General features: G+C 41.6%; 1 protein-coding gene across 1 annotated transcript; it reads left to right on the plus strand.

Annotated features, from left to right (window-relative positions):
- The first annotated feature begins 564 nt into the window (after positions 1–564).
- Positions 565–14,453, plus strand: fbxl20 (F-box and leucine-rich repeat protein 20). The gene is made up of 15 exons (XM_083896182.1): positions 565–695; positions 4,433–4,494; positions 5,450–5,504; positions 5,662–5,736; positions 5,883–5,977; positions 6,069–6,137; positions 6,229–6,324; positions 7,332–7,458; positions 7,886–7,960; positions 9,307–9,437; positions 10,477–10,537; positions 10,681–10,725; positions 10,826–10,882; positions 10,995–11,207; positions 12,384–14,453. The coding sequence occupies exons 1-15, from the start codon at positions 654–656 to the stop codon at positions 12,489–12,491; spliced, it is 1,311 nt and encodes a 436-aa protein (XP_083752308.1). The 5' UTR covers positions 565–653; the 3' UTR covers positions 12,492–14,453.
- The last annotated feature ends 1,460 nt before the right edge of the window (positions 14,454–15,913 follow it).

The following is a 15,913-nucleotide window of genomic DNA, read 5'->3' on the forward strand; positions in this document are numbered from 1 at the left end:
TTCTATAATCTAGGTTTGCCATGACAAAGCATAAGAACGCTTAAAGGATACAGCTTTCATGAAAATAACCCATGGCAGCGATAATAACTAATTATCGCGTATTCGTTAGAATAATTTACTGTCCTATCCGATAACTTTGAATTACATTACTACATGTAAAAGCTACGCCACTTGTGGAAATGTCAACACCACACGTTTAGTTTCGTTCCCTTGGCGCTTGCGCTGTAAGCTTAAAATACCGTGTCCTCATTGGTGCCTTTAATTAAACCCCCGAATATACATTATACGTATTGTTTCTACGCGATTTTAGCCAATTTTCAGTACAGCCAGGTGCCTTTTTCCCTGTCAGGCTTTTGTGTGGATTGATGGAAAGCTATACAGGGGGCGGAGGAGGTGAGGACAAACCGAGCACAGGAGAACTGGCTCATTGGTTGGCTGGTGCCTGTAGCCCATAGCCCCATATTTTATCAGGAACTGTCTGGAGCTCTTGTCGTTTGGGTGGAAAACGCAGCGGCACAGCATCCCCGCGAGCTACCGGGAGAACGGTAGCATGATAGTCGTGGAGGGGAGTCAGCAGGAAAAGGGTCCGTATCCGCATTTTACTGCGCGTACTTCGAGTTCATTGAGTCGGTGAGCGCCAGCGAGCGTCCGACATGGGGAAGGAGGTAAATGGTGTCTCCCGGAGCCGGTTTGAGGTAAGTTTCCTCATGATATCAACTGACAGTCATTGACGCACAGTGGAGTTGTTGTTACTAACAGTTGCACGAGTTCGTACGTGGTGTGTCTCGCTGTATTAGTTGTTAAAATTGCGTTTATGGTGATGCACCTTCCGCAGTCAGTAGTGTCTGGGTTTAGGTCAAACGCTTGTTGTTTTGTTCGACACAGCAGCTCATAGCCGAGGCCTGGCATGTCACGTCTCTGAGGAGACCACCCGCTGCATCCCGTCACTTAGCCGCTAGTGCAGTTTAATACATTGGTCCATTCGTTTCAACAAAAGAAAATGTCTCCTAAAATGTCCCCGTTCCCCTCTGCGCCGTCAAAACAAAGACACGGAGGCTACACTGGAGCACGCCGAGGGCAGCTCTGCATCTCACTGATACACGTTCCAACAGTAACGCCACTGGCTTTGCTCGCGAAACTGGTTTTCCCAAACGTGTTTATATCTAAACTGGAGTGATTCTTAGACCACTTGTTTACTGTGTTGGCTTGAGCCGGAGTGTTGTGCGTGGCCGTTGCGGATGTGGGGGCCTCGGCGTTGTGACTGCTGCTACACGCACGCTGTATTAGCACAACTATATCAACAAACAGGCCTCAGTCATCTGCCACATATGTAGTAGTAACAAGACACAACATCGACTACGCTACTGGCACAAGGACCACCTGTTCACACACACTGAAACACACACAGGCTGCAGTGTGGTGCTGGTTGTTGTTGTTCTGAAGCATTTACCATAAACTTTCGTGTCGCAGCCACGCAAGCGCAGCGGAATATTGTTGGGATAAGAACAAAGCAATAATCGTACAGAAACGTTATGCACCACGCCGGTGACATTGGCCCCGTGTCGCCTGGGGTTTAATCCCCCCTCAGCCAGTGTGGGATTTGTGTGTGGTTTTATTTATTTTTAACGGTGCGACAGCTGACGACAGAAGATTCAGGCCGTTACCTTCTGGCCCGACAGCTGCGGTGAAGCTGCTGTGAGAAGTTCACGGAACCTGGGACAACAGAGCACCACCGCCTTTGACTTCAAAGTAAAAGTGCTCAGTATCGTTCTTCATGTTGTTGGACGATTAATCGAGGTCATTTTTGCTCATCTATAATCATTTATTATTTATTATTTGTGCTTCCAGACACTTGATGAATGCTCCGATTTTTCCCTATCCATAATTAGTTGACAGAGTTTATCCAATTCAATCCAGATGTATTTCTATAGCACATTTAAAAAAATCGCATAAATACATAAAACAAACAGGATATATATATATATATATATATATATATATATTAATCAAATCCATCTTTCACTTTATTACACAAAATGCAAATTTAAGATGCAGTGTTGTATGATAAATGTATGTTTGTCCCAAATATTGGACAAAAAATAAATAAATATGCATCTTACAGTGCTGTGGAAGCCTTAAAAGAAACTTATAATTCATTAAAAATGTCCATTTCCTTCTTATTGCATTTCTAGTTAAAATGCCCTTATTGTGAGTTATTTTTATTAGTTTAGCTAGTACGGCAAAGTAAGATTTTCCTTGCACAGAGAAACATGTTTTCTTACTGTACATATGACAATAAACTCTTTGAATCCTATGACTCATACATATAGCACACATTAATACTATTACTGTACTATTATTGTGTAAAAAGCCTGTGCTGAAATCAGGTTAATGGGGATTATTTTTTGACCATTGAACTGTTTATTTGCTGTTCTACCGGTGAAGCGTTTTACTTTGAAAGTCTTGGCTACATGTTTCCTTTCATGTCCTGTCCGGCTTCACTGTTCTGCAGTGGATACTGAACTATTGTACACCAGCTCCTAACAAAACACTGTAGCAGTCAGGGAGAAGGCAATATTAAGGCCAATTATTTTTATCTTCTGCTTAAACAAACTATAGATAGTAATGAGTAACAACCATGTTATGATTCACATGACCTCTACATTTTGGATACATGTGTGTGTTGATGTGGGAGTTGATGAAGAGTCTTTTTAAAGAGTAAGCAACAAAACAATCTGGTTATTGCGGGCAGCTTTTCTCCAGGGGATTTCATGAACTATTGTTTCTTTCTTTGCAGATTTGGTGGAAGATAAACTGCACATCTTAGCCCACATTAGGACCTTATTCAGTTCCAACTTAGGGTTGCACACCACAAGTTTCAAACTAATCAGTCATCTCGGGACAGGGTTGGGACATTTTCAGGAAATGACATGCATGTTTTAGTAAAAAAAAAAAACATTATCGCACTTTGTTTTGCTGTACAGTTATCAGTAGCTGGAGATTTCAGCTCATCCAGCTTTTTACCTCCAGCTGTAGCTGACCACTAAAGAAAACACAATGCTTGTATTGATGCAGCATCAGATTTCTTTTGCGTTCTATCACAAAAGGAGGACAGTTTATGCTTGACGACCATCTGCTTCTTTGAAAATTGCCCTGCATAATTTGGCCACAATACAGTAGGTTGGTGGTGGAGGGAGCTGTCGGAGTCAATTAACCCTAACTCCAAATGGGAAAATATCATTCTCTATTCACTCGTTCAGATTTTTTGTCGTTATCTGTGATGCCTGTATCGACAGCTGCGTGCATTTATGTGGTGTTTGTATGTTTATCGGAGAGGCTTTGACCCAGAAGTTGACTGGATTTTTAAAGATTCAGCCTGTCACTTTGTTTTCTGTGAAGCTGATGAATAGGATTGCCCCACTGTGCAAGACAAGTCCCTCGCAATCTAGCAGCAGTTGTGAAAAAAGGGTTTTAGGAGAGACATCATAATTCAAAATAACAGATAGTATTCAATATTTCTCTTTTGTCTAAATACAACAATTAAACCTTTAATTTATTCTTGGCTCTGTAAGCAAGCGCACACAAAAAGGATGTAAAAAAAATCCTTGTTGATTTTGTCACAGATGTTTGTCTACTGTAAATAACGTGCCTTCCTGCACTTTTTTTTATTTACACACCAAAGTCCCCACCCCTCAATTACCCTGTCCTTGGTTTAGATTTATCTTTTCTATATCTGTTGGGGGGGGGGGGGGTATTGTGCCAGATGTTGGTTCATTCTCAGCGAATGCTCCCCAACAAACATCATTGTCTCAACTGCAGCGTCTTGTAAATTTAACAGTCTAGCAGAGTACGATTTAGCACAAATTATGGGAACCCTGCAGAGTCCTTAGTAAATGTGTGTGCATGTTCGGAGCAATAAATACTTATTTGTTCTGTCTTCTGTTTAGTGGCCTTTGCTGCGGGTGAAAGGCAATCATTTGTGTGCACACAGATGTGATTATTTGTGAGGAAATCCATTAGTTGCTTGTAAGAACTGGAGCGATTCGTCTGAGAGTCAGAAAAGATAAAAGTGTAACTGATGTGAAGTTACATGCCGATTTAGACACGAGGAAAACTTGTCAGCGTGAACAACACTGAGTGAGGACAGAATGTGAATGCAGAAAGCAGAGGCCATCACAGCTCTGTAGGCGATATATCACTTCTATACTGCCATTTTTCTTTGGAACACAGCATCGCGTCTCTTGTGCTGCTTTATCGTTTGTCACCATCAGGGGTTTTCAAGGCTTCAAGACATTGAGTCTATCTCGGCTAATGAGATTACTATCATTTATCCTTGCTTACGTGTCGGGGCCGTCCTTGAGTGAGGCGAGTGGATGGACGGGCGCTCAGCCATGCTGATATGGAGCTAACATTACTCTCGGCTTCGTTTCAGATGTTCACAAACAGTGACGAGGCGGTAATCAATAAGAAGCTGCCCAAGGAGCTGTTGCTACGGTGAGTGACATTTTGAAATGCAGCTGTTTTTTTGTGTGAAAAAAAAAAAGAAGTGGCACACTGTGTGCATCACACTCACCTCCCTGACTTTGCTCCAACTCATCAGATCATACACTAAAAAGGCACAACTGGATTTACATTACTATCCTCCTTATCGGTCTCTCACATGTACACACAAACTGCATGCAAACTAACCTTTTCAGACAAATGACAAATTGCAACTAACTAACTTCTTTACCCACCCTCCACTACTCCCCCAGTCCTAAATCTGTATAATAATATGATGCTGATTGCTTCCAGACAAAAACATGCTTAAGAGAACCTGAGCAAACAGAATAAGAAGTCCATAACTCAAGCCTCAGCCTGACCAGCCAAGCTGCCTGTGCTGCAGCTGCTGACTCTCTGCCCTGATTTGTGAGGATGGCAAGATACACAGCGACCCACGGCATGCTTGCTTTAAACCTATCACAGTTTTTGCTGCATTGTAGGTTCCTGTATTAAGTCCCTAGCTCTGTTCATTAGAAGCAGTTTGTGTGTCTTCTTTGACTGGAGCCCTCTTTGAATAAATAGGTTTATCCTGAAAACTAGTGTTGAAATGTTAATTGTATACAATTGTAAACGGTGCAAGTCCTCAGTCTTGCATTGCACACTAAAGTATATGTTGTAATGCCCCATCTCTAAACCATGAAAAAAAAAAACACGACATCGCAAATCAAATCACAACTACATTATCTGTCAGAAAAATCTTTATTGTGTATTTCCCCATGTTGTTTAGTCTAACCGGGTAAACACATCTATCCTGCTGGCACTTTTAACTGATTTACCCACAACCCCGTGCTGTGTGAGTGGAAGCAGACAAGCAGGGTTGTTGAGTTGGACGACAGAGTCTGGTGTAAGGAGAAAGTTTCTGGCAGCGGGGATCAGGGTCTCTAAACCATCCCTGTCTGTCTTCCAGAATCTTCTCCTTTCTGGATGTGGTGACACTCTGTCGCTGTGCCCAGGTCTCACGGGTGAGTCTGTGTTCACAAAGTGTGTATGCATGTGTTCATGAGTGTGTATATTTGTGTTTGCTTTTGTAGTGTGCGTCTTCCGTTTGTTAATGCAGTAAGTTTGAGGAAGCAAAAAAAACATGACGCTAATTGTCTCTTATTTCCCTCTCGCTTTCAGTCATGGAATGTTTTGGCTTTGGACGGCAGCAACTGGCAACGGATTGACCTCTTTGACTTTCAGAGGGACATTGAGGTGAGCATGCCTGATCCTACCATCCATCCATCTCACTCTTTACTCTAAAGTCTCTATTTAACTTTATGCTCCATGCTTAATCGAATCTCTGTAAATTGAGGTGTAGCAACGCACACAACAGGCTGAGTTGATTGTTTTTGTTGCAGGGCAGGGTGGTGGAGAACATCTCCAAGAGATGTGGCGGGTTTCTTCGGAAGCTGAGCCTGCGAGGATGTCTGGGTGTGGGTGACAGTGCCTTGAGGTGAGTTTGGCAATTGTCTTATTTTAACATTCTTTCTGACAGTCATCAAATTTATGTTTATTTGTTTTTTTTGTTTGTTTTTTTACTTTAGGACATTTTCACAGAACTGCAGAAATATTGAGTTGCTCAGCCTGAACGGCTGCACCAAGATCACTGACAGGTGTGTGTGTACCAAGTTCACTTAATACAGCCGCTGATGAATCGTGATGCAGTTTCTCCTTTTTTAAAACACTGTCTTTTATCCTCTGCAGCACGTGTAATAGTCTCAGTAAGTTCTGTCCAAAGCTGAAGCACCTGGATCTTGCCTCCTGTACCTCAATCACCAACCTTTCACTCAAAGCTCTCAGGTGTGTGGGTTCAACACTGTGACATATGTTCTACTATAGTTCAGTGGTAGTTCAGACTGACTGCTTCCCTTGACGTTGCAATTTATTAAGGGAAGTTGCTGTACACCGATAATGCCACATAACGAAAGGGGATGTAGGTGTAGAGAGAGACAGAGTTTGAGGTTTCAACCCTTTCTTACATGAGCTGGGTTTATTTGTCGGTTTGTCTTTCTGTTAGCAACTTCCTGTCGGACAGTTTTTGACGTAACAATCTGAATTTTTTGTAATGGGTAGGTGATCACCCAAGTATGTTTGACTGATGGTCACACAATAACTATCATATCCAGCCATCCATTATCTACCGCTTTGTCCTCCACAGGAGGGTCGCGGGTGTGCTGTGCCTATCTCAGCTGACGTAGGGCGATAGGCGGGGTACACCCTGGACAGCTCGATAGTCCATCGCAGGCAAAACAACCATTCACTCACACACTCACACCTACGGTCAATTTAGAGTGACCGATTCATCTAATCCCCAAATCTGCATGTGTTTGGACTGTGGGAGGAAGCTGGAGAACCCGGCGAAAAAAACCCCCACACACAGGGAGAACATGCAAACTCCTTGCAGAAAGGCCCTTGTTCCAATCGGGGCTTGAAGTTGCATAATTATCACATTTTCAAGAAAATACCTCTTATAATAGGCAAAAATCTCTGTCAAAACTAATAGGATTTGAACAAAATTTGGTATGTCTATGCAGGACCAGACACTCTAACCCCACATTCATTTCCAATCCAGATTACAGATTTGGCAGCAATTTAAATTCAACATTCAGATGTGTATCTCAGCAACATCAGGATTAATTTTGTCCGCTGTAAGCAGAGGAAGTTCTATACAGATCCAGAAAGTCTTCTGGTTCCAGTGAATTACAATGTCAGGCCCTGATATGTAAAACATAGGTGTAAGTGTTTTAACCTTGGTAGAAGTCTGCTATTGTCCTTTAAATATTTACCTGTTTTTCCCCACCTTTCAGTGAGGGTTGTCCCCTGCTTGAGCAGCTCAACATCTCTTGGTGTGATCAGATCACCAAGGATGGCATCCAGGCCCTTGTGCGCTGCTGTCCTGGACTCAAGGGCCTTTTTCTAAAAGGTTGCACACAGGTACGGCTGCAAATGTAAAACCAGAGCTGATGATGCAAAGGTGTTTATTATTAATTTGATAAATAGTAAGGCAGCTTTTTGGTTGTGGTGGATAACACAAGCTCTAATCATTGATGTCTTTTTTAGAAATGTTCTTTCTAAAAAGAATAGTTGCACTGCACAAACTCTCACCACAAACATAAAATACATGACCCAACATGAAATGGATGACTTCCTGTCTTGCAGCATACAAAGGTGTAACACTCACAGTTTACAACAAATGTAAAAGCTTTAGTTCTCTCCTGTTTTATTCACAGTCACTGTTGCTATGTGAAACTTTTGAATATGCCACAAATCGCTAATTTCCTCGCTAGAGGAATACAATAGTGAGTATTCTGTGTAGTTTGAGTTCACGTGACTGCAGTCTTTCGTCTGATTTCTTTCACAGCTAGAAGATGAGGCTTTGAAACATATTGGGGCCCATTGTCCAGAGCTGGTCACACTCAACTTGCAGACGTGTTCGGTAAGTACAGTTGTTGGGACTGGAAGACAAAATTAACTGTCAGTTTTCAATGCTTTGTTAAAAATGTTTTTTACAGAACACAGCTTGGTATTTATTTTCCATGAAGCAAGTTATGGTCACCAAATACACATTGTGGACTCAAATAGCCAAACGCTCTGTGAAACCTGCTCAACCAGTCCATATACGTTTGCTGACAAAAGTCTATCCTTAACCCTTTAACACCTAAGCCTCAAAATGTCTGTCTGGACTTTTTTTTTGGCTTATTTTAACCATAAAAGTTAAACCAGAAAATGTCCTGTGAGTAAGCACTTTTGCCCATTTTTTTTCCAATAACTTTCAATATCTGGAAGTTATTTACAATTTACTGCATGTCAAAATAGTGTATTAACAATTTAAAATGATGAAAAATTAAAAAGAATATTTAAAAAGACACTACTTGTACACTAACACCAGATTTTCCATGTTAAATTTGAGCAGTGTAGAACATATTTAAAGTGATGTTTGTTTAAGTTTTGTCTCAATGTCCAAAAACAAGCCTAATAACCACACGTTGGCTTTGACGTGCAGCTTTCAGAAAACGGTGTGCATTTTTCCAATAGCACAAACTATTGCGTAACTACGGTCATGCAAACTTGTCGTCTGCGATACGCTCAGTGTTAAAGGGTTAAAGCTGTAGTGTGTGATTTTTACATAGTAATTAGTGTCTCTTTCATTCAAACCACTGTCAAATGAGTTCACACAGTATTGATTAAGCCTATAAGCTCCACACAACTCTCTTTGTGTTCCTTAACGTAGCAGTTTTTTTGTGTGTCTGTGGTGACGGATTTTCACAAGTGATAGAGTGAAGTGTAACAGCTACACAAGTAAAGTCAATGTTGAAAGAGAATATTTGGAATTTGGACCTAGAGTTGTCCTTTCAGAAAGTCCTGCAGGCTCACTTGGAGAGTGTAGTAGAGACGCTAGCAGTGTTTTGTTGTGAGAGAAGTTGCACACTGGAGCTTTAACATTCTTCTTTAAAGCCACTGGAACAACCTCTTTCTCATCTCACACGACAACTGATTCAATTACTTTTTCGAGAACTATGGCCTGGATGAACAAGAATCTACACAGACATATATTTTCTAGTCTTGCCCAATCCATTTTTAACTCCCTTTTCCTCTGTTTGATTCTTTCTGAGCAAATCGTACAGACATAAAAATGCAGGGGAGAGAAATTATGTTCCCCAGCAGCATTTAGTTGTTTGGTGACTATATGTAAATGCATGTTTTGATAGCTTTTGGTGCATATCCAATATAAGATGGTCAGCTGCCTACATAAATATGCCTGTGTTGTCTTCCTGTGAGCAGCAGATCACAGACGAGGGCCTGATCACAATTTGCAGAGGTTGTCACCGCCTGCAGTCTCTGTGTGTGTCCGGTTGTGCCAACATCACAGATGCCATCCTTCACGCCCTAGGACAGAACTGCCCCCGCCTCAGGTAAACGTTCTGATTTATTATGCAAAATCAACTTTTTAATCATTGATATCCTTATATTTGGGACTCTGGAGGTCCTATCAGTCAGCAAAGTGTGAAAAAAGATGATTCACTCATGTTTTTGTGATAAAACACGGAATGTTGACTTCCGTGCTCATTGGGACGTCACAATGCGCTAAATTCCTGGAATTGTCTCGCGGAGCTCCGCTTTGTCCGTAGAAACACGCAAGAGTGCTAGCGAGGGCAACGGTATCCGAAAACCAGAAGTCCGCAAAGTCTGTGAAAAATTCTATTCTTGGCTTCACAGTGCAGCACAGAGTTCTACACAAACTTCCAGCATCAGAGGATTTATCTGTCCAGTGGATACATGTTATATATGACAGCAATGTGCTTGCTAGAGCCTGGAAATGATCACTTTTCCAAAAAACAGCTAACTGCTGTTAGCTCCCAGTAGCCTCTGTGGCTGATGTCATTTCCTATTCCTTAAGTTTCATTTTACTTTTTTTTTAAGGTGGACCTAAAGAGATACTACTAAACCGAGCGTTCTGAACGGGGCTGTTTTGGCAGGGTGATTGAACTGCTGTGGTGCTTCATCCTTATGGTATTTTGACCAAAGCATGTCACAGACATGTTCACAACTTGGAGAAATAGGGTTTAATATCCCTAAACTCAACAAAACATCAACTAAGCTACTTTGTTTTGAAAAGCAAGTAACCATCATGAACAGGAAGTATTTTTTTTTTATTTAGAATAATGCTCAAATAGATTTGGCTTCATGTTTTTTTTTCTTAAAGTGTAAATGTTAGGCTAAAAAGCAAGAAAGTGCAAACCTTTTTTTTCGTTTTAAGATTCTTGCCGTTAATCTACAGCCAGTAGTGGAAATCATAAATGAATCAAAGAAATGAATTGACCTCTCTGCAGTAGAGTCTGCAAGTCTCGATTTAATTAAATTAAAGCACAGTCTAGACTCTGCTCAGAGAGTGACTTACTTTAAGTGACGCAGCCACTTTGCAACTCTATTCTTCTGCTTTTCTCCTTTCAGAATATTAGAAGTAGCCCGCTGCTCTCAGCTAACAGATGTGGGTTTCACTACATTAGCAAGGGTGAGTATGGTTTCTGGTTTGGTGCATGTCACACACACACACACACACACACACACACACACACACACACACACACACACACGCACTGAAATATTTAAAGTCCAGTATGATTCCTTTTTTCCTTTTTTTTGTCTCTGCTGCAGAATTGTCATGAACTTGAGAAAATGGATTTGGAAGAATGTGTGCAGGTGAGCGAACAAACAGAACCACATAAATAAACCCGTGTTTCCATTGTTGTTGCATGTAGTCCGCAGTTATGACACGTGTTGCTTTTCAACTTTACGCCAGATCACAGATGGGACGCTCATCCAGCTGTCGATCCACTGCCCTCGTTTGCAAGTCCTAGTGAGTGTGTGCCTGTCACTTACACACATTTTTTAACCCCTTTTTAGCCTTTTAAATGAAAGCTTGCTGAGTAATAGAGCGCCTGATCTGGTATCATTATGTGTTACCATAGAGTCTATCACACTGTGAGCTGATCACCGATGATGGTATCAGACATCTCGGGAGTGGACCTTGTGCTCACGATCGACTGGAGGTGATCGAGCTGGACAACTGCCCCCTGATCACAGACGCATCACTGGAGCACCTGAAGACCTGCCACAGTCTGGATCGCATTGAGCTCTATGACTGCCAGCAGATCACCCGCGCTGGCATCAAGAGACTAAGGGTGAGTTGTGTGGGCTAACGGCTGTGATTCATACAGAGTCATAATCGAAAAACCATTTTTCTGAGTTCAATTTACAGCGTCTTGGCAAAGAGAATTACATTATCGAAATCGTTTCTCGCTAATCATAGATTATGGATGGATGTACTGGAAGTATTTAACTTTACATGCACAATCTTTGAGACATTTTATTCTAAGGTACAGGAGGGTTTTTTTTGTCTGCGTCTCATCTGTTAAACTTTACTGGCATTCTGTTGGAAAATACAAACCCACCACTGAAAAGGTGGATATTTAGACATGAAGTAAAAACATTACATTTTGCTTTCACAGGAAATTGTGTGTGGGAATGTTTCTTGAACAGTTGTTGGTTGTAGGTGGATTTTGTTTCCCTGTCGACTGGGTTTGATTAACCTATTCCAGTCCATTTTGGCTTCATCGATGAGACTTGAGAGTGGTATTGATCCTTTCTTCTATGTCCAAACAGCAAATGGGCGTTTTCCATCATGTTGAACTAGTCCTCCAGGTCTCCAAGGACTCGCTGTGATTTTATTTAAAACTGGCGTCACATTTAAGATGACGGGTCATTTCAGCAACATCAGTGCTGCCACTCATCACAAAACACCACAGTGTAATAAAAACACCGGTGTAGGAGCATAGGCTGGTACAGTCCAGCTCTTGGTTAACAATGACGGCACTCGACTTTAGAAAGACCAATTACATATTGTGGTTATATATTGCATCATATTTGATTTAAGATTCCTCCTATGTATTTATCCAATTACTGTCATCACAATGTATCGAGATGTAAGGCGAATCATCTCGTCTCTCTTGCTGAGCTGTCGTATATTCTATCTCTCTTTTTTTTTTTGCCTAAATCAAACTCCTCTGTTTGAGTCACGACTCCTCCCACACAGCAGAAAATCAAAACAAATTCTACTTGAGCAGCAACTCCTCATCATTTGATCTCATCAGTGGCTTATATTGCCATATAAATCATACATGTCGGAAACTTAACTCGCACTTCATGCAGTTGTGTGTCAAAGTTAACGACATTCAGTCATTTAAATGTCATAGCCAATTGTAGCCACTGGTGTATTCAACTGCCTAATGCAGGTTTCCCATCATTTGTGTGAACCACTAATGCATTTCCATCTGTTTTTCTTCTCTTTTTCACCACAGACCCATCTTCCCAACATTAAAGTGCATGCATACTTTGCTCCCGTCACTCCGCCTCCCTCCGTCGGGGGCAGCCGCCAGAGGTTTTGCCGCTGCTGTGTCCTGCTATGATGCAAAGACAACAACCCCTGTCCTCGTCCCCCTACAAGCTCCCCACAGCCCGTCACCCTTGAACCTACTGTCCTCCCAACTGCCGACCCCAAGTCATAGACTACATGCTGGTGTGTCCCCCTTTTGGAGCTGCAGAGAGAGGGAGAGAGCCAAACAACGCCACAGGGTCTTGGGTAACTTTTCCCAAAACATTTCTGACTCTCCCAAACACACGCACACACACGCACACAACAGCCGATACACGTACAAACACACCTTTACACACAGATTAACTCTTAGACGAATGTTGGAACATTCCTGGGCTGTGTTCAATGGACAAACCAGTATTACCATGATTATGTAAAAATCTAATATGTATATCACCACCATCAAGTCAACTTCAACAGAATTGTTACATGATCTTTAAATCGAAAAAGAGATTGTTCAATATTTACAAGCAGCCAGACTCTTCACTTCTATAGCACTTTGAGAGAAATCACAGTGACAGATGATTTAAAAAAAAGAAAAAAAAACCTCTCACGCACACTTCCCCTGTGTTGAAGGTCACTTAACTGCTACCTCTGGATGGGAACTGCACTCGAGTAAGATCTATGTAAGACTGTTAATTTCAAGAAGTCGCAGCCCCCCTCCCTCCACCACCACCAATAAAGCAGCCGAAAGCCTGTCTTGTGATTTAAAAATAAAAAAAAAAAAATAAAAAAAGAATATTTGCAGCTATTTGCACTTACAGTAAAGCAATGATGAGACACTTTTAAAAAAAAAGAAGACATTAATCTCGAAATTTAAGACTGGTATTTTACCGACAACACACAAGTACAAGTCTTCATTTGAATGCATCCACTGAGCTTGCTACACCTGCACCCTCACCTCTCTCTCTGTTACAATCAGACGCTTCAATGTACTGAGGGGAAAAAAAAGAAATAGACAAACTGGGGACACGTAAGTGGGGACTCGAGAAGATGCCAAATGTTGCATGTAACACCTCTAGTTTTTTAAAAAATTGTACATATACAAGGACTAAAGCTGAGAGTCGAAGCCAGCTACAAAACAGACAGCGATGACATGAGATTGGACAGGGATTGCTGTCGACGGATCTTTCTGAGGAAACGATGGAAAAGCTCAGTACATGTGAGAATGTGCTGGAGCTTTGCAGAGTAAAAAGTTCTCAATCAGGAGTTTGACGAAAGAACCGACGCTGGCTGATGAAAGCTCTTTTGATGAAATGGAGAAAGAAAAAAAAGACATCACTACAGGAACTCTTGCTGTCAGACCATGACAATGGAAAGAAAAAGCCAACTGAAAACAATCAGAATTATGTCTATTTTCATCGAGTTTGATTTCATTTAGTTGCTCTTCGTTTTTGTCACATTTGCGACGGTTTACCGATGACGTAGTGAACCACGCGCAGCGTTGAGATGACATGCCCCCGGCATCGGTGTGTGGCAGCCTGCAACTCCTCAACTCCCATGAGGCCTTGCAGGCTACAGAGTGACAGCATGTGACGTCCTGCCACCTGTGACCTCCCCACTGTCTGTCTGGAATCGGTAGTGTCGCCGTCGGAGGCGACGGCGAGATGAGATCGGACAAGTCACTGCAAGAGGAAGTCGACTGAATCCTGAGCGCACACAATTCTGTCCTGCTGACAGATATATGATGGAATGATTTGTCACAACAGAGGGCTATAATGGACTTCAGCCCGCACCCTATGAAGTATTGAAGCCTTTTTCTTATGGAATATTTTCCTCCTGCACTTGCACCTGCTTTATTCTGTCTCTGTTCTTCCCGTTTCATTTTTAGCGTCTTTTACTGCGTTTTTTCTTTTTTCCTTCTGAAGACCTCTGGATCTTCATCTTTTTCTTTCTTTGCATTTCTGTTTTTGGTGTGGTTTGGATTGCCGCCTGCTTTGTGTTTTGAAGTCATGAGTTCAGTGTCTCCAAGTTGAGTTTTGAACCCTCTACCAGTCCTCGGTTCTCATCTGAGGGAGTTTGTGTTTTTATCAAGAGTTTATTGTTACTAAATGTCCGAGCGGGAGGGGTGGGGGTGGGGGGTTGGGCGTTGGCACCAGTGCAATTGTAATAAATGTTAAATGTGAGTTGGATATTTTTATGTGAATTGAGGAGAGGAGGTGATGACGTGTATGTATGTGTGATGTAGGTTACACTTTCTTGAATGCTTCCTCAAGATGGCTGTTCAGGCATCGTGTGTGCCACTTTCACAGAAACACTTTTTTTTTTCTTCTCCCATAAGTGTGCTTTCCTCTTTCTTTTTAATTTTCAAGGCTTGCTTTGCCAAAGCCACCCTTCAATAATGCACCAAGCCCAAAATACTAAAAGCAAAGTAGACCGGTGTGGAATGTGGATCACCTTGAAATGTCCCCGATCTGGTTTTAAGACAACGGAAAAAAGAACAACAAAAAGACACTTACTCATTCTCATAAGTCCACTACAGAGGCCTGGACAATACAAACTGCGATGAATCCAGTGTAATCCAGCCTGATCTGTTTTGTTTGATAGGGGCTTACGGTTGGATTGACGGCAAATAATTAAAATGGTGAAGGTATCTTGCGTACGCCATCTTTGTGCTTTGGTGTTAAGACACTTGGCTTGAAAAGATGCTGTTGTGTATCGTATGTATAGCTCACAACGTGTGCGTTCAACACAAGCCGTTTGAATGGATTACAGGTCATAACGCTCACACTGCTTCTGAGGCTTTTATTTGTTCAAATGAGGAGGAGGAAGGGGAGGAGATGGGGGTCGTCGGCCTCTTTGTGGTACAAAACACTACAGGCTCTACAAAGCAAGACGCCAGATTTATTCTCCCTCCCATTATCAAACACCTCTGTGTCTTTCTGTCACGTGTTCACCAGTTTACACGCAGGTCGAGCTCCTCTGCTGTGCATCGAGAGGGCAGTGAATGAATCTACAACTGTGTTTGTGGTAAATTGACGGCAGAAAAAAAAATTGACAATGACTGTAGTTCATGTAATTACTGTAAATCTTTTTCCTTTTCTCTCTTTTTTTTTTTTTTTTTTTTTTACAATTAACCGATTATAAATGAATATGTACGTATGAATAAATATATACCTATATTATTAAGACTTGTCAAGATTTCTCTGGTGTTGAACTTGATCTTGGTCTTATCCTCGGTGCAGCAGTAGATGGCAGCAAAGCGCTGGTTGTGTCATGACTCCAGATCAAATCAGCTACTCAATGAGGGAAACTGATTTTTCTTTCATTTCTATATTAAAGAAGGAGAAATTAGTGTTTACAATGGTGGTAATTTACTGCATGTTTGTCTGTGGAAACAAAGCAAATCCCATTCATTTATGAACAATATTGTTAATGTTTGTTTTTAGACAGATGAAACTAATACCGATGACACTACAGAAGTGGTTAAATGATTGTCAATGTTTCACATCTAGT

This window comes from Microchirus variegatus (assembly GCF_963457635.1).
Source record: "Microchirus variegatus genome assembly, chromosome: 10".
NCBI lineage: Eukaryota > Metazoa > Chordata > Actinopteri > Pleuronectiformes > Soleidae > Microchirus > Microchirus variegatus.

Bases quoted from the DNA above. Each gene is read 5' to 3' on its own strand.
- fbxl20 (XM_083896182.1), top strand. From the start codon at position 654: ATGGGGAAGGAGGTAAATGGTGTCTCCCGGAGCCGGTTTGAG. The intron at 10,538-10,680 runs GTGAGTATGGTT...TCTCTGCTGCAG, and splicing joins GTTTCACTACATTAGCAAGG to AATTGTCATGAACTTGAGAA. The intron at 11,208-12,383 runs GTGAGTTGTGTG...TTTTCACCACAG, and splicing joins CTGGCATCAAGAGACTAAGG to ACCCATCTTCCCAACATTAA.